Below are 19,100 nucleotides of genomic sequence, written 5' to 3'. Positions count from 1 at the left end.
TAGATGGTGTTTCGCAGACTCTTTGAGGGGAACAGTATGGGTTTTTTCAGCCCTGGAGCCCTGCCATACGGGCCCTGGGGAAGGTTGACCCATGTACTCATCTTCCATCCCTGTCTTCTGTAGCTCGTGCAGTGTCACCGTTGATAAGCGCCCTTCTCGTCCGGCAGCTGGTCTCGGCTGTGGCTGTAGTTCCATTCTTCTCCCACCCACATCGGCACGATGGGCTGAGCTCTTGGCAGTGCTCTTGTACTCTTCCCCAGATCTAGGCCTCTCTATAATCATATCCCGGACTTGTATGGCACGCTCTCTCGTGTTCGTTTTGAGTCCGTTGTTTTTGGGAATGTCTCTACCGGGGAGAGGGGCATTTCTAGTTACAGGAGGATTGACAACAGGTGATCCACTGATTTCTTACACAGCTGGAGTCAATCAACACACTGGGTGCGTTTTGGGGTAATGGACGGCAGCTGTGCAAATGTATTTTGTTTTGACATGATCCTCAATACTCTGTGGATCAGTGCCAAAACAACCTGCTTCAGTCTATTTCAAATTCAGAATCTGCTGCAACAGAACTGTGGAAAGTGCGTTGGGGGTTGAATACTTCTTCATTGTATATGGAGCTGGTGTGGGGGCAGCTGTTTCTAATGGTTTCTTTTGGGAACATACAGAATACCTGCAGACTGTCTCTGGCTCAGGCCCTCGTGTTCACAAGAGCGAGACTGGACTGCGGTACCTGAGGTCGGGGCGCTGGGCTCACGTGCTCTTGTGTCCTGTTTTGTGGGCGCAGGGGCCTGGGGCACGGTGCGTTCGGAGAGGTGTACGAGGGGCTGGCAGTGGGGATCCCCGGGGAGCCCAGTCCCATGCAGGTGGCTGTCAAGGTGAGAAAGGAGAGGTGCAGACTCACTCCGACGCTGCCTCGGGCAGGACTCCAGCAGTCACATACCGCAGTAAGACAGACAGACAGGGCCATGTTAATAATCATTTCCACACAAGGCTAACTCTTCCTCTCATGAAAGTGGAAAAAGGAGGATTCATGTTACGTGTGCCATGTGACACTTGTTAGGTTTCACAAAAATAACCTATGCGTGAGTAATGTTACAATTTGTCAGCAACTTGATCTCTGTGGCAGATGTGTGGTGTTAGATTAGCCTAACTGCTCCTCTCCGCTGTGCTCAGACTCTGCCAGAAGTGTGTTCAGAGCAAGATGAGCTGGACTTCCTCATGGAGGCACTCATTATCAGGTAAAAACTACACTGAACATTGTTCACTTTCTGCACACTGTACCCACTGGACAGCTCCCAGATACACTGTACGTTACAATATACACACACTGTACACAGTACTCACTGGACAGTTCCCAGGTACACTGTACTGTACAATATACACACACTGTACACAGTACTCACTGGACAGTTCCCAGATACACTGTACTGTACAATAGACACACACTGTACACACTGACAGCTCAATGAGACACAGCACTGTACAATATAAACACACTGTTCACACTGGACACACTGACAGCTCAATGAGACACAGCACTGTACAATATAAACACACTGTTCACACTGCTCACACTGGACAGGTCCCAGATACACTGAACTGTACAATATACACACACCATACACACTGGACAGGTCCCAGATACACTGAACTGTACAATATACAGTTCACACTGGACAGCTCACTGAGACACTGTACTGTACAATATACACACACACCGTACACACTGGACAGCTCACTGAGACACTGAACTGTACAATATACACACACCGTACACACTGGACAGCTCACTGAGACACTGAACTGTACAATATACACACACCGTACACACTGGACAGCTCACTGAGACACTGAACTGTACAATATACACACACCGTACACACTGGACAGCTCACTGAGACACTGAACTGTACAATATACACACACCGTACACACTGGACAGCTCACTGAGACACTGAACTGTACAAATTACACACACACCGTACACACTGGACAGCTCACTGAGACACTGAACTGTACAATATACACACACACCGTACACACTGGACAGCTCACTGAGACACTGTACTGTACAATATACACACACCGTACACACTGGACAGCTCACTGAGACACTGTACTGTACAATATACACACACACTGTACACACTGGACAGCTCACTGAGACACTGAACTGTACAATATACACACACACCGTACACACTGGACAGCTCACTGAGACACTGAACTGTACAATATACACACACACCGTACACACTGGACAGCTCACTGAGACACTGAACTGTACAATATACACACACACCGTACACACTGGACAGCTCACTGAGACACTGAACTGTACAATATACACACACCGTACACACTGGACAGCTCACTGAGACACTGAACTGTACAATATACACACACACCGTACACACTGGACAGCTCACTGAGACACTGAACTGTACAATATACACACACCGTACACACTGGACAGCTCACTGAGACACTGTACTGTACAATATACACACACCGTACACACTGGACAGCTCACTGAGACACTGAACTGTACAATATACACACACACTGTACACACTGGACAGCTCACTGAGACACTGTACTGTACAATATACACACACCGTACACACTGGACAGCTCACTGAGACACTGTACTGTACAATATACACACACACTGTACACACTGGACAGCTCACTGAGACACTGTACTGTACAATATACACACACCGTACACACTGGACAGCTCACTGAGACACTGAACTGTACAATATACACACACACCGTACACACTGGACAGCTCACTGAGACACTGTACTGTACAATATACACACACCGTACACACTGGACAGCTCACTGAGACACTGAACTGTACAATATACACACACACCGTACACACTGGACAGCTCACTGAGACACTGAACTGTACAAATTACACACACACCGTACACACTGGACAGCTCACTGAGACACTGAACTGTACAATATACACACACACCGTACACACTGGACAGCTCACTGAGACACTGTACTGTACAATATACACACACCGTACACACTGGACAGCTCACTGAGACACTGAACTGTACAATATACACACACACCGTACACACTGGACAGCTCACTGAGACACTGAACTGTACAAATTACACACACACCGTACACACTGGACAGCTCACTGAGACACTGAACTGTACAATATACACACACACCGTACACACTGGACAGCTCACTGAGACACTGTACTGTACAATATACACACACCGTACACACTGGACAGCTCACTGAGACACTGTACTGTACAATATACACACACCGTACACACTGGACAGCTCACTGAGACACTGAACTGTACAATATACACACACACCGTACACACTGGACAGCTCACTGAGACACTGTACTGTACAATATACACACACCGTACACACTGGACAGCTCACTGAGACACTGAACTGTACAATATACACACACACCGTACACACTGGACAGCTCACTGAGACACTGAACTGTACAATATACACACACACCGTACACACTGGACAGCTCACTGAGACACTGAACTGTACAATATACACACACACCGTACACACTGGACAGCTCACTGAGACACTGAACTGTACAAATTACACACACACCGTACACACTGGACAGCTCACTGAGACACTGAACTGTACAATATACACACACCGTACACACTGGACAGCTCACTGAGACACTGAACTGTACAATATACACACACACCGTACACACTGGACAGCTCACTGAGACACTGAACTGTACAATATACACACACCGTACACACTGGACAGCTCACTGAGACACTGAACTGTACAATATACACACACACCGTACACACTGGACAGCTCACTGAGACACTGAACTGTACAATATACACACACCGTACACACTGGACAGCTCACTGAGACACTGAACTGTACAATATACACACACCGTACACACTGGACAGCTCACTGAGACACTGAACTGTACAATATACACACACACCGTACACACTGGACAGCTCACTGAGACACTGAACTGTACAATACACACACACCGTACACACTGGACAGCTCACTGAGACACTGAACTGTACAATATACACACACCGTACACACTGGACAGCTCACTGAGACACTGAACTGTACAATATACACACACACCGTACACACTGGACAGCTCACTGAGACACTGAACTGTACAATATACACACACACCGTACACACTGGACAGCTCACTGAGACACTGAACTGTACAATATACACACACCGTACACACTGGACAGCTCACTGAGACACTGAACTGTACAATATACACACACACCGTACACACTGGACAGCTCACTGAGACACTGAACTGTACAATATACACACACCGTACACACTGGACAGCTCACTGAGACACTGTACTGTACAATATACACACACCGTACACACTGGACAGCTCACTGAGACACTGAACTGTACAATATACACACACACCGTACACACTGGACAGCTCACTGAGACACTGAACTGTACAAATTACACACACACCGTACACACTGGACAGCTCACTGAGACACTGAACTGTACAAATTACACACACACCGTACACACTGGACAGCTCACTGAGACACTGTACTGTACAATATACACACACCGTACACACTGGACAGCTCACTGAGACACTGAACTGTACAATATACACACACACCGTACACACTGGACAGCTCACTGAGACACTGAACTGTACAAATTACACACACACCGTACACACTGGACAGCTCACTGAGACACTGAACTGTACAATATACACACACACCGTACACACTGGACAGCTCACTGAGACACTGTACTGTACAATATACACACACCGTACACACTGGACAGCTCACTGAGACACTGTACTGTACAATATACACACACACCGTACACACTGGACAGCTCACTGAGACACTGAACTGTACAATATACACACACTGTACACACTGGACAGCTCACTGAGACACTGTACTGTACAATATACACACACCGTACACACTGGACAGCTCACTGAGACACTGAACTGTACAATATACACACACACCGTACACACTGGACAGCTCACTGAGACACTGAACTGTACAAATTACACACACACCGTACACACTGGACAGCTCACTGAGACACTGAACTGTACAAATTACACACACACCGTACACACTGGACAGCTCACTGAGACACTGTACTGTACAATATACACACACCGTACACACTGGACAGCTCACTGAGACACTGAACTGTACAATATACACACACACCGTACACACTGGACAGCTCACTGAGACACTGAACTGTACAAATTACACACACACCGTACACACTGGACAGCTCACTGAGACACTGAACTGTACAATATACACACACACCGTACACACTGGACAGCTCACTGAGACACTGTACTGTACAATATACACACACCGTACACACTGGACAGCTCACTGAGACACTGTACTGTACAATATACACACACACCGTACACACTGGACAGCTCACTGAGAAACTGTACTGTACAATATACTGTACACACACTGCACTGCAGTTAATTCTATTTAGTAAATATTATTATTCTCCAACTCCTTCCTCTGCCTCTCGCTGTCCTCCTCCATTGTCTTTCTCACTGCTTCCGCCCTGCGCCTCTGCTCTCTCCCCTCCCTCCTGGCCCCCTGGCCCTCAGCAAGTTCAGCCACCAGAACATCGTGCGCTGTATCGGGGTCAGCCTGCAGGCCCTGCCCCGCTTCATCCTGCTGGAGCTCATGGCGGGCGGAGACCTCAAGACCTTCCTGAGGGAGACGCGGCCCCGGCTGGTGAGTGCCACCCGTCCCCCCCTCCGCAGAGCAGGCTGCCCGGCCAGCAGCCCAGGGGCCTCCCGGTCACAGGGCACCACAGCACCCAGTTTCCAGGCTCAGGCCCGTGGTCCGGACAGGCCCCGTCACTGTCCGAGCCTCCTCCCGCCCCCCTCCGCTGCCAGCCCGGCTGACTGGTTCGGTCCAATGGAGGCAGCGTGGCGGTCTCTGGTGTGTCCTAGTCCCCGCAGGGGCAGGGCTCTTCGCGAGTGAGCTCGTGGGACGGGGGGGCAGAAATGGGATGTCAGAAGCTGGACGGTTGTGATTTATGGGGTGGGAGGCACTGCTGTGCCGGAGTTTGGGAATCCACAGAAAGCCACTAGATTTCAGATGTGGATTCTGGGATTTCTTCAGTGTGGTTGCATGTATAGCAGACTGCTGCCTTACAGTTCCTGCTGTACATCCCACATTCGGCTCTGAACACATGCTCGTGTCCTTAAATGTTGGGGTGTATGCACAGGAGTCTGTGACCTGTCTCTCTCTCTCCATTCGTGTCCCTTACCTGTCTCTCTCTCCCCAGTCCTGTCCCAGACCTGTCTCTCTCTCTCTCTTCACTCCTGTCCCTGACCTGTCTCTCTCTCCCCAGTCCTGTCCCCGACCTGTCTCTCTCTCTCTCTCTTCACTCCTGTCCCTGACCTGTCTCTCTCTCCCCAGTCCTGTCCCCGACCTGTCTCTCTCTCTCTCTCCACTCGTGTCCCTGACCTGTCTCTCTCTCCCCAGTCCTGTCCCCGACCTGTCTCTCTCTCTCTCTCTCCACTCGTGTCCCTGACCTGTCTCTCTCTCCCCAGTCCTGTCCCCGACCTGTCTCTCTCTCTCCACTCGTGTCCCTGACCTGTCTCTCTCTCCCCAGTCCTGTCCCTGACCTGTCTCTCTCTCTTCACTCCTGTCCCCGACCTGTCTCTCTCTCTCCACTCGTGTCCCCGACCTGTCTCTCACTCCCCAGTCCTGTCCCTGACCTGTCTCTCTCTCTTCACTCCTGTCCCTGACCTGTCTCTCTCTCTCTCCACTCCTGTCCCAGACCTGTCTCTCTCTCTCTCTTCACTCCTGTCCCTGACCTGTCTCTCTCTCTCTCCACTTGTGTCCCTGACCTGTCTCTCTCTCCCCAGTCCTGTCCCAGACCTGTCTCTCTCTCTCTCTTCACTCCTGTCCCCTACCTGTCTCTCTCTCTTTCCACTCGTGTCCCTGACCTGTCTCTCTCTCTTCACTCCTGTCCCCGACCTGTCTCTCTCTCTCCACTCGTGTCCCCGACCTGTCTCTCACTCCCCAGTCCTGTCCCTGACCTGTCTCTCTCTCTCTCTCTCCACTCATGTCCCTGACCTGTCTCTCTCTCCCCAGTCCTGTCCCTGACCTGTCTCTCTCTCTCTCTCTCCACTCATGTCCCTGACCTGTCTCTCTCTCCCCAGTCCTGTCCCCGACCTGTCTCTCTCTCTCTCCACTTGTGTCCCTGACCTGTCTCTCTCTCTCCACTCATGTCCCTGACCTGTCTCTCTCTCCCCAGTCCTGTCCCTGACCTGTCTCTCTCTCTTCACTCCTGTCCCCAACCTGTCTCTCTCTCTCTCTCCACTCGTGTCCCTGACCTGTCTCTCTCTCCCCAGTCCTGTCCCCGACCTGTCTCTCTCCTCTCGAGTCCCTGACCTGTCTCTTTCTCCCCAGTCCTGTCCCTGACCTGTCTCTCTCTCTCTCTCTCTTCACTCCTGTCCCTGACCTGTCTCTCTCTCTCCACTCCTGTCCCTGATCTGTCTCTCTCTCTCTCTTTCTACTCCTGTCCCTGACCTGTCTCTCTCTCCCAGGATCAGCCCTCCAGTCTGTCGATGGTGGACCTGCTGAATGTTGCACGTGACATTGCTCGGGGCTGCCAGTATCTGGAGGAGAACCACTTCATCCACAGGTGAGACTGCAGCCCTGCTCCCACAGAAGGAAATCACACCTGCTGCTCAGTCCTGGCTCCTCAAGGACAGGTCTCGGAGCTGACAGACTGCCAGAGGTGCACAGAGGTCCACAGGAGCCAACGTTTGCACTGCCAGGATATGTGCAGTTTCAGGTTTGCAGGCATTAGGCAGATGAAGAGGTGGGCTGTGGGGGAGACGGGGCAGGTCAGTGCTGTGTCCTGTGAGGTGTTAAAAGACGATTGACTGGAAGGCAGGAGGAGGGCAGGTAGGAAGAGGCTGCACACACTTCCTCACTCTCTTCTGTGTGTGTTCACGGGTGTAGAATGACTGAGTGACTGTGGCAATTTGTGCTTCTACTTCCACTACCCCAGGGTCCAGGGTCCCAGCCCAGACATCTGTATGTGTGGAGCTTGCATGTTCCCCCTAGTTTTGCACCAGGTATTCTAGTTTCCTTTACACTCCCCCCCAAAGATATGACCAGCCTATCAGCCCTCTTCAATATGGGAATGAAAGTCATCAGACAGCAAAGCCAGAACAGCTGGTGATTGATTTCCTCTTGTCTGCAGGGATATAGCCGCCAGGAACTGCCTGCTCACCTGCAAAGGCCCAGGGAGAGTGGCGAAGATCGGGGACTTTGGGATGGCCAGGGATATCTACAGGTACTGAACAACACCGAGCATCAGCACAGTATAGCAAAGCCTCTTTCATAGCACTGCCCCTCAACACACTGTATGTTTCCTGTAGCTTAAATACAGCACACATCCCCTTCACACCCAGCACTGCCCATCACACACACTGTCTGAATGTTCATGAAGAAACCAAAAACAAAAACAGAGCAGTAAGATTTGTTAAAGCTGGGTTTTCAACAAAAGAACTCCAAAACATCCTTCTCCCTCCCACCCACTAATACTATAAGACCTGTTTATCTCCAAACATTCCACTGATTAACCCCAAGTGAGAATGCATAACTATGCACCACCAATCTAATGAGTTAATCTAATTAACTAATTACCATTCGGTGTGTCCATTTACAAGCAACAGAGGTCCTTGTGCGGCCTCTATTGGCAAGTCTGTGCTATTACAACCTCTATAGATGAGATCCACATGGTGATACATTGAACCAGTCTCTGTCCGTCTAAGGGGAGGTGTATTTAAAACTGAGTTCAGGGAGCACTTTACACAAAGAGTTGTGGGGGTATGGAACAAGCTAGTCGTCATGTTATTGAAGATGATACTTCAATGGGACAAACTGCTACTAGGGGGTTATTTCTGTTGCACTTAGCTGGATTTTACCCTGAGCCTGCACCTGTTACTATCAAGTGCTGTCTTATGTCTGTGTCCACAGGGCCAGTTACTACAGGAAGGGAGGGCGTGCCATGCTGCCTGTGAAATGGATGCCCCCTGAGGCCTTCATGGAGGGCATCTTCACCTCCAAAACAGACACCTGGTGAGCACCCTATCCTCAGTCAGCAAGGCCCCCTCTGGCCAGCTCTTGTCCAGGAGAGCCACTGTCCATATTGGTCACCTCTCCCTTACCCACCAGTCCAGCTGTGTGGAGGTCCTCTGGAATGAAGACATTCAAAAGAGGCACTTCTTTACACAAAGAGTTGTGGGAGAGTTGAACAGTGGCCCATTAGTGTCATTTAATGCAAATACCCTGACTTCTTTCAAAAAAGAGCTGGATGAGATACTGGGATCAATTAACTTCTACCAAACAGATCAGATGGCCGAGTGTCTGGCCATCTGATTATTAGGATAATGACATGAATCTTGACGGACGGTGGCTCTCCAGACCAAGGCCTCACACTGAGCTCAGCCCACCTGTTGCTCATGTCTTTTCAACGTGAATACCGGCTGCAGTCAAGGGGCGCAGCAGGCGGGGAGGGGTGGGGCAGGGTCAGCGTTTCAGCTACAGAGATGTGTCTTTCTGCGTGTCTGGGTGTGCAGGTCGTTCGGCGTGCTCCTGTGGGAGATCTTCTCCCTGGGCTACATGCCCTACCCCAGCCGCAGCAACCAGGAGGTCCTGGAGTTTGTCACCAATGGGGGCAGGATGGACCCTCCCAAGAACTGCCCCGGGCCTGTGTGAGTACCCCAGCGTGCACGTGACACCACTTCAGAGTACCAGCATGCAGCAGGCCCCGGGGAAGTCTGCAGTGTTATCCAAGAGAACGGACAGAACAAGGCGAAGGAACAGGACAGACAAGCAGTCTCGTTTCAGTTCACAGCCAGGTGCCCAGTGTTTTCCAGTGCAGGAGTTGACTCTCTATCTCAGCGTAGTGCCAGAGTGTCTCTGTGCACTGCCTGTCTCTCTATCACAGTGTAGCACCTGTGTGTGGGGTACCTGTGTGTCTCTCTCTCTCTCTGTGTAGTGCCTGTGTGTCTCTATCTCAGCATCTGCCCGTCTCTCAGTCTCTCTGCAGTGCCTGTGTGTTTCTGTGCGGTGACTGTTGGACTCCCAGTGTGCTGCCTCAGTGTTTCTTCAGACATTTCTTCATTTCAACAAACCAGAGGACACAAGTGGAAACTTAGTGCATTTAAAACTGAGAACAGGAAACACATTTATACACAAAGAGTTGTGGGAGTGTAGAACAAGCTGTCCAGGAGTGATGCCAGTACTCTGGCTTCTTTCGGGAACAGCTGGATAAGGTTCTAATACAAATGATGTTCTAGTGTTCTTAAAAGCCAAAGAGGTTTGAAAAACAGAAGCCCAAGTGAGTCATTAGAACAAATGACTTTGTTTTTACACTCTAGGAGTAAGTGGAGGGCATCAGGACTTGATCATGACTCTGTGTGTCAACAGGTACCGGATCATGACCCAGAGCTGGCAGCACCAGCCAGAAGACAGGCCCAATTTCTCCACTATCCTGGAGAGGATCGACTACTGTCTACAGGTACACTCAGACTACACCCTCATGCACAGAGAGCACAGTGACTGTCTACAGGTACACTCAGACTACACCCTCATGCACAGAGAGCACAGTGACTGTCTACTGGTACACACTGAGACTACACCCTCACACACAGAGAGCACAGTGACTGTCTGCAGGTACACACTCAGACTACACCCTCACACACAGAGAGCACAGTGACTGTCTACAGGTACACACTCAGACTACACCCTCACGCACAGAGAGCACAATGACTGTCTACAGGTACACACTCAGACTACACCCTCACACACAGAGAGCACAGTGACTGTCTGCAGGCACACACTGAGACTACACCCTCACACACAGAGAGCACAGTGACTGTCTACAGGTACACTCAGACTACACCCTCACAGACAGAGAGCACAGTGACGGTCTACAGGTACACACTGAGACTACACCCTCACACACAGAGAGCACAGTGACTGTCTACAGGTACACACTCAGACTACACCCTCACACACAGAGAGCACAGTGACTGTCTGCAGGTACACACTCAGACTACACCCTCACACACAGAGAGCACAGTGACTGTCTGCAGGTACACACTCAGACTACACCCTCACACACAGAGAGCACAGTGACTGTCTACAGGTACACACTCAGACTACACCCTCACACCCTGAGAGCACAGTGACTGTCTGCAGGAACACACTCAGACTACACCCTCACACCCTGAGAGCACAGTGACTGTCTGCAGGAACACACTCAGACTACACCCTCACACCCTGAGAGCACAGTGACTGTCTGCAGGAACACACTCAGACTACACCCTCACACACAGAGAGCACAGTGACTGTCTACAGGTACACACTCAGACTACACCCTCACACCCTGAGAGCACAGTGACTGTCTGCAGGAACACACTCAGACTACACCCTCACACCCTGAGAGCACAGTGACTGTCTGCAGGAACACACTCAGACTACACCCTCACACCCTGAGAGCACAGTGACTGTCTGCAGGAACACACTCAGACTACACCCTCACACCCTGAGAGCACACAGGGACTGCTCCCTCGTTACTGCTGCCTTCATGAGCCTCTCAGTCCTCTGCACCGTCTCCCTCTCAGGACCCGGATGTGGTGAACATGCCTCTCCCGGTGGAGTATGGCCCAGCCCCGGAGGAGGAGGAGAAGGTGCCCATGCGGCCAGAGGACCCAGGCAGCACCCCGTCCCTGCTGGTGTCTCCCCAAGCCCTGGAAGGAGGCAGTGGCCAGGAGGAGCGAGGTCGAGATGGGGGACCGTACCTGCAGCCCATCCAGCAGTCCCAGCAGTCCCAGCAGTCCCAGCAGCCAGCGCCGCCCCCTCCCAGCTACAGGGAGCCTGAGGGGGGCCACGTCAACCTGGCCTTCTCCCAGGGGCAGCCCCCTGAGAGGGAGCCCCGCAACGGCAAGCACACCAGCCTGTGGAACCCCACCTACGGGTCCTGGTACCTGGAGCAGAAGCAGAGGCAGCGGGCCTGTTTGGAGGGGCAGGAGCGGGGCGGCAGGACTGTCGAGGAAGCCGCCGGGGCAGGGGCAGGGGCAGGGGCAGGGGGGCAGCAGCATCAGGCCGCCCCCTGTCGACCTCTGATGCCCCCTCCACCTCCTCCCCCACCCCCTGCTCCCCCCAACCCGCTGCTCCTGGAGCCGTCAGCCCTCCCGCCTGCGCCGCTCTTCAGACTGCGCCGCTTCCCCTGTGGCAACATCGGCTACGGCTACCAGGAGCGAGGCCTGCCCCTCGAGCCGCCCAGCAACCCCCCTCCGCCCCCCCAGAGGCCTGCCGCGCTCGGCCGGACAGGCACCTCCGAGGACAGCCGACCACTGCTCGTCCCCATGGCAACCACCGGCCTGCAGGACCCCCGGCTGACCAAGGTGGACGGACACAGTGCCACAGTGTTATAACCAGGAACACACAGCGCCACTGTGTTATAACCAGGAAACACACACACGCACAGGAACACAGCACAACCGTGTTATAACCAGGACACACACACACACACAGCACCACTGTGTTATAACCAGGAACACACAGCACAACTGTGTTTTAACCAGGAAACACACACACACACAGCACCACTGTGTTATAACCAGGAACACACAGCACAACTGTGTTTTAACCAGGAAACACACACACACACAGGAACACAGCACAACCGTGTTATAACCAGGACACACACACACACAGCGCCACTGTGTTTTAACCAGGAAACACACACACACACACACACACACACACACACACACACACACACACACACAGGAACACAGCACAACCGTGTTATAACCAGGACACACACATACACAGGAACACACAGCGCCACTCTGTTGTAACCAGAACACACACATGAACCTGCAGGCCCCGACAGAGCCTGGCTGCGCCCCAAGTGCAGATCTGTCCTGAGGGGGTCCTCCTCCTCTGAACCCCTCTCCTCGGATCCCCATTCTTGACGCTCTTCGTTGTCTGTCCTCTGCTCTTCCTCTTCCGCTGAGAGAGCAACTCCAGCCCGTGCTAAAGGCTGCAGCTCGGACACCTCAGCCAGCAGGCTGGACTGGTCCTCCTCCAACCCAGAGGACTCCATCCTGGGCCCCTCATGCCCTGGACTCCAGACCCCTGATCCAGCCATTCTGGATGCCACTCGGCACCCCAGGAGGAGGTGTCCCCTGGACAAGGACAAGGGAAATGTTTCTCAGGGGACCTGCAGGTACACACAGCGGTCATCATCGTGCACACTTCCACAGAGCACCCAGACCCCCCCCAGTGCTGTGGGGGAAATCTGGGCACCCCCAGGTTACACCCCAACCCCTGCTGTTCAACATCTACCTTGCCAGGACATTGGGGCGCAGAGATGATTGCAAAACTCAAGACGCAGGTACAGCCTGCTGCACACATAATGTTCACCACGTAGTCTGCTTGTTTATTTGCTCATTTATCGTTTGTGTGGGGCCTGTGTATATTTTTTCATGGCGTGCGATTTTTATCTCCGACACGATGGCAGAGGTTGGTCACATGCCCCACTGCCAGGCCTGGTCCATGTGGCACACAAAGGCCTTCTGGACCTCCTGCAGGCCACTGCTGCCAGCACTGGTCTGGTCCAGGAGTGCAGGGCGTCTCCTGCACACAGCCAGGGGGGATGAGCAAGGCTTGGGGGAGGGACACACCAGGGTGGAGCAGGAGGTATCGGGGCATATTGGGGAGGAGAAGGGGCAGGGGTGGGGCAGATTGAGGTGGAGCAGGGGTGGGGTTGCAGGGCACACCAGGGAGGGGCAGCAGGTAGAGGTGGGGCACACGGGGGTGGAGAGGGGGTAGGGTTGCAGGGCAATTTGAACACTGCCCCCACTCCTCCCTGCCACAATTGCTTCTGCTTCAGGAGTCTGTGTTCTTCTGTTATTTTGTATATTTCTACTCATCCCTCGGCTCTGAGGAAAGCAAGGCTTTGCTTCGAGAACAGGAAGAGTCCACAGATCCGCAGCTCAAGCCCTCAAACAGGGTGCTCATGGAGAAGTGTGAACACACACTACAGTGTCAGAAAACTGCAGGGCTCATGCAGGCAGGCGGCCCATTGACACACTGTCACACCCCAGCGTTGACTGTATCACACACCAGCACCCCAGCACTGATACACTGCAACACACCAGCATCCCAGTACCGACACATTGTCATACCCCAGCACTGACACACTAACAAACAGCAGCACGCTGGTCTTGACACACTGTCACATCCCAGCATTCTAGGCCAGGCACACTCCAGCTGTGTGTGTGTGTATGGAGTGACACACACACACACACCTGTGTGTGTGTGTGTATAGAGTGACACACACACACACACACCTGTGTCTGTGTGTGTGTGTGTGTATAGAGTGACACACACACACACACACACACACACACACACACACACACCTGTGTGTAACACTTGCCAACATGAACACCCCATCTCTCCCAGTGAAACAGCGTGTCATTGCAGCTGGGCTCCAGGGCTCTCGCTGCACGAACAGGAAGCTCACCCACACACTGGGGGCCAGCCTTCAGCCTGTCTGGTGAAGATTTTTGATGAATCCAAGCTTTTCTTCAGCTCTTTGCACAGCCACAGATTTCCAATGAACCAGTGAAATGGTACAGGTAACTTGGACACTGCACGTTTTTAACAGCTGGAAACAACGGAACTGTTGTCTGGCAGCAGGAGAGCTCAGCTGGGACAGAAAAGCAGCAGGCGCTGGGGTCACAACTCCCAGCCGGGTGAAGCAGTGGATTGGGGTTTGACAGCAACCGGAGCAGCCAGTCAGTTGCCCCAGCCAGCGCCGGGCAGGTACTTCAGGAGAGACTGCGAGAACTCATCTCACCCGCGTTACACCCGGAGAAAAAGGTCAAGTCAGCCCAATGCTCAACTCCCTGCAGATCCTCCGTGCTCGGCCGGAGGGAGATCAGAAGCCTGCAGGCCAGCCCGCTGGGAGCTTACGGGTGAGACAGTGTGACGAGGGCTGTTCGGTCACAGGTGTGCCACAGGTGTGATCTGTCAGGTCAAAGGTCAGCCCATCACCTGCACTGATCACCTGACTTCAGCAGTATGGACAAATAGCCCCTGAGAGTAGTGCTGTGCCATATTTCCTTGCGCCTGATGATTTGACAACTCTGTACATATGTAAGATATTTGAAAAAATAAAAAGAGCTGGTATTAAATAACTAAATAAAAATGTCACACTCTCTATGTCTTAATGGTGTAAATCCAGAGGGTGCCCTCTTAAAATAGCACCGTTAAGCAGTAGAAACGGAACAGAATTACAAAACATACTTTTCAATATGGAAATTAAGTCTCTATTTCCATCCCACTGCACAAGGGAGCCCCCAGGGGTGAAGGATGAGGTGGCACTGACACTTGCATGTGATCTGAAGGAGGAACTGCTAGAGGATGTGGGTTTGGACAGGGATGGGGAGCAGGGGGCGCGGCCACACCAGGAGAGCCCAGAGGGGGCGGAGACTTCACACTACTGGGGCTGGGGGTGGGGCAAGGGGCGGGGCCTACAGGCTGGACCCAAAGAGGTCAAGGGGCGCAGTGTGCCGAATGGCCTCCTCCCATTTGTAACCTTGTGTCCTCATGACTGAGAGGGAGTGGACCGTGACCCTCCGGGCGCTGGGACGTACTGAAGAGTCCAGGCAGACGTCTCCATCCTCTGGTCATTCCCTGGGTGGGACCATGCTGTCAAGTGGGATGTCAGAAGCATTCATTACCCAATTTCAATACAAGGTCCGACTGACAGAAGTGTCGGGTTTCCCGGCTTTTAAAGTCAAAGCAGCAGCAATATTTCAAACCAGGCAAATGACAGTAGTACCATCCGTCAACAGCAATGAAAGGGATCACGTGCACAAACATAAAGCAATTAGAATAGAAATCTTTATTCTCTATTATTTTACAAAGAACCCTGTGTGCTAGATAAAAGCAGGTTTAACAGTGGCAAACAGTGACCACAGCCCTGACTGCTGAGATACAACAGCAATGATCCACCAGACAGAAAACGCACCTTCACGACAGAGCAGAGCACAGCTCACACACACACACACACTGGGGTAACGGGCTCCACTCAAACCTGCCAATCAGGCCCCTGGACCCTGGAGCCGCTGATCTGCCTTCAACAAGCGGCCACCTCCAGAAATCACCTGGACCACCAGGGCTCTTCAAACCCTAGGCCGGGTGACCCCAGTGTGCGCCCCCAGGGCCTCACGGCTCCTGCTCACCGCTCGGACCCCTGGACAATTCCTCGATGGAGCCGAGCCGTGTCTCTGTGCATCCGCTGCCAGCGCTCACAGTTCAGGTGACTTCTTGAGGCCTCAAGGCTCTGTGAAACACCCAGGCGAAACCCCGAGCCGAGCGAGCGGGGGAGAAACGAGCCCAAGCCCAGCCCGTCTGTCTGTCTGTCTGCTGGGCTGTCTCCGCTGTCCTTCACCTGCAGCAGGCTGACCGCCTCACAGACAAACTGGCGCACACCCCACACCAGCACTGGGAGAGACCGGGAGGGCTGGCCAAGATCCAGGAAAAAAAAAATCAAACTTCTAATTATTGCATTTCCTTTCAGGAGTATTGCAAGATAATGACTTCTCACATTTGAAAAAAATATTCAAAAGATCAAAGACCCTCACATCCGGGCCAGTCAATGCACGGCCCCTTCTGCTTCACTATGTTGTAGAGCTCTAAGACAAGCGCAGCTCATTTCAGCTGTTCTGTCACTTCCAATATCAATTAAACAATCAAGGAGCTTGCTCCAGCCACTCCCACCCCACAGTGACCTGGAGGGGCCCTGTATTGCCGTTAGCTCTGCTCTCGATTGTCACACACTCAACTCATTTGTCTGGTCTTGGGATTTCAACTCCACGCCTGTCACCACAGGGGGGCGCTGCTCTCCATTACATGGTGATATGACAACACAGAGTGCAGGTCCACTGCAGATTCTTCATCTCTCCCACCCCAGGAATGGTGCCAGCCCAGCCCCTCTTCATTAGAGCTCAATCAACGGGCTCATCTGTCAGCAGCACCGGAACCTGGGTGGACAGAACCAACACCACCAGTCCATGGAGATCTGGAGGGTCTGGGCTGGATCCTCACTTCGCCTTCCAGCAGGTCCGTCAGTACATACAGCGTCAAAGCGCTAGTCATCTAATGTCCACTAGGGCGGCGAGAAACACCACTCGCAAATACACTGCAAACACTGACTCACTGATGAGCAAACACACCGAAAACGAAAGCACTTGGGAATTTAGGTACTAGACATTTATATACGGACACCCGTTGGCTCAACAGCAGCAAGGCCGATCGTATCCCATCAGGACAGCCTCAAGCAGGCAGAAGGCTCCCAGTGGGCAGCGCAGGGCTGCTGTGTGCTTCAAGACTCAGGGAAGAGCTGTGTGGTCAGCCAGACCCTGGACAAGCCCCCCTGAAAGCCCTGGGCGAGTTGTGCTGGTTTCTGTGCTCTGAACAGCGTCTCAGTTCAGACAGCATCTTTAATTGCTTCATTCAACTGAATTGCTCGAAACCCAATGACAGAAGGTGGGAGGTCATTCGGATCAGTGGCAGGGCGCCGAGAGTGGCCCCGGCCCAAAGCGCCTGGGTGTCTCTCAAACCCCAGGGCGATCGGGGCTCAGACTGGGAAGAAGGGCTTGCCAGTGGGTCACCGAGGGCGCAGAGGACAGGGGCAGGAGGGGCAGGAGGAGCCCAGCTCACTGTGCTACGGACTGCGGACCCAGGCCAGACAGCGCCCCCTACTGGCTGTCCCCCACCAGAACCGCTGCAGAGCTGCAGGAGGCTCCGACTGATTTTAAATGACAATGTTAACGAAGCCCCCAGTGCTGTCCGGAATATAGCCTCCTCTGCCCCTCTGGCACGATTTAAGGAATCTGCCCGGACCAGGCAGCAGGCTGGCACCAGGCTGGTTCAGGGGCTGCCAGCTGAACCCAGTTAACAGCCTGGGAGGAAGGAAGCTCACACCTGGGAGCCCGGAGCAGAAACACCGCAGCCAGATAAAAAAACCACCACCGACACGGTTTCGGTCACAGGTCCAGTGCAATCCCACTGGCAATATTGGAATCCGCCCCCCCCCCCACCCAATTTGCTCACTCCCAGACCAAGACCAGACCAACGCAGTTGTGCACTGACCTGCCCACCTGCAGGAAACCCCCAGACCTGCGCAGTGGGGGTGTGTCCTAGTCTGTGGCTGAGCGCCCAATGACCTGACCTCAGGCTGGCATCGCTGCAGTGCAGTGTGGGAAAGAGCGGAGCTGCGAGATCACGTCAGAGAGTGTCCCCCCCAAAGCACAGGGCAGGAAGTGGTCTGCTCCTGCACCTGCCCTGCCCCTCTCCCTCACCCTCTCTAGCTGCCCTCGTCCACAAGCTTGGCGCCGTTGATGCCCCTGTAGGTGACCCGGCTGGGCCGCACCAGTACCCCGTGACCGGGCCGGCAGCTGAAGTAGCGCCGGTCTCCCACCGAGCCGTCGTTCTTGCCCTTGGGGGCGCGCAGCTCCAGGCCCAGCCACAGCCCGGGGGCGAAGTCCGCGGGCCCCAGGTAGCGGACGGTGCCCATCTCGTTGGCGCTGGTCAGGAGGACCGTCATGCCCAGGTGCAGCTTGACGGCGCCATCCGAGCCGGGGGTCCCCGCGCCGGCGCCCCCGACTGCCTTGCCAGTGCTGGCGGTGCTCCAGCTGCGCCGCAGGCCCGGCGGGCGGGTCCTGGTGGGACAGACAGGGAACCCGGGTCAGAACTGGCACCGCACAGCTGCACAGCCTCATTACAAAGACCAGCTTCCCACAATGCACTGCAGGTGCACCTCCAAATTGCCCCACATGCTTCACCGTGAGCATCTGAGTCAGGCTCCACTTGAACTGAACTTTGCCAGTCACACAGTTTGCCAGTATACAGGACACAGAAACACAGGCAGCAGACACAGGGAAACTCA

The 19,100-nt window shown here is 53.3% G+C and overlaps 2 protein-coding genes across 10 annotated transcripts in view; one reads left to right on the top strand and one right to left on the bottom strand.

The window, feature by feature from the left end:
• alk (ALK receptor tyrosine kinase) overlaps positions 1–14,490 on the top strand; it is a 255,900-nt gene extending 241,410 nt beyond the window's left edge. The window contains exons 21-29 of the mRNA XM_088626040.1: positions 785–875; positions 1,174–1,238; positions 5,695–5,824; positions 7,654–7,751; positions 8,319–8,411; positions 9,098–9,199; positions 9,700–9,834; positions 10,553–10,643; positions 11,752–14,490. Coding sequence (XP_088482166.1) covers positions 785–875; positions 1,174–1,238; positions 5,695–5,824; positions 7,654–7,751; positions 8,319–8,411; positions 9,098–9,199; positions 9,700–9,834; positions 10,553–10,643; positions 11,752–12,564 — 1,618 coding nt within the window. The 3' untranslated portion in view covers positions 12,565–14,490. The remainder of the gene's footprint in view (positions 1–784; positions 876–1,173; positions 1,239–5,694; positions 5,825–7,653; positions 7,752–8,318; positions 8,412–9,097; positions 9,200–9,699; positions 9,835–10,552; positions 10,644–11,751) is intronic.
• Positions 14,491–16,029: 1,539 nt separating this feature from the next.
• LOC148675063 (CAP-Gly domain-containing linker protein 4) overlaps positions 16,030–19,100 on the bottom strand; it is a 41,291-nt gene continuing 38,220 nt past the window's right edge. For 7 of the 9 annotated variants that reach the window (XM_088625996.1, XM_088625992.1, XM_088625998.1 and 4 more), the window contains one exon: positions 16,030–18,873. In XM_088625996.1, the coding sequence (XP_088482122.1) occupies positions 18,519–18,873 (355 nt within the window). In that variant the 3' untranslated portion in view covers positions 16,030–18,518. The remainder of the gene's footprint in view (positions 18,874–19,100) is intronic. The other 2 variants (XM_088626001.1, XM_088626000.1) reach the window with 2 other exon arrangements.

Source organism: Lepisosteus platostomus, chromosome 3 (assembly GCF_059453375.1).
Source record: "Lepisosteus platostomus isolate fLepPlt1 chromosome 3, fLepPlt1.hap1, whole genome shotgun sequence".
Lineage (NCBI taxonomy): Eukaryota > Metazoa > Chordata > Actinopteri > Semionotiformes > Lepisosteidae > Lepisosteus > Lepisosteus platostomus.
This window is presented reverse-complemented; position numbering and strand designations above follow the sequence as displayed.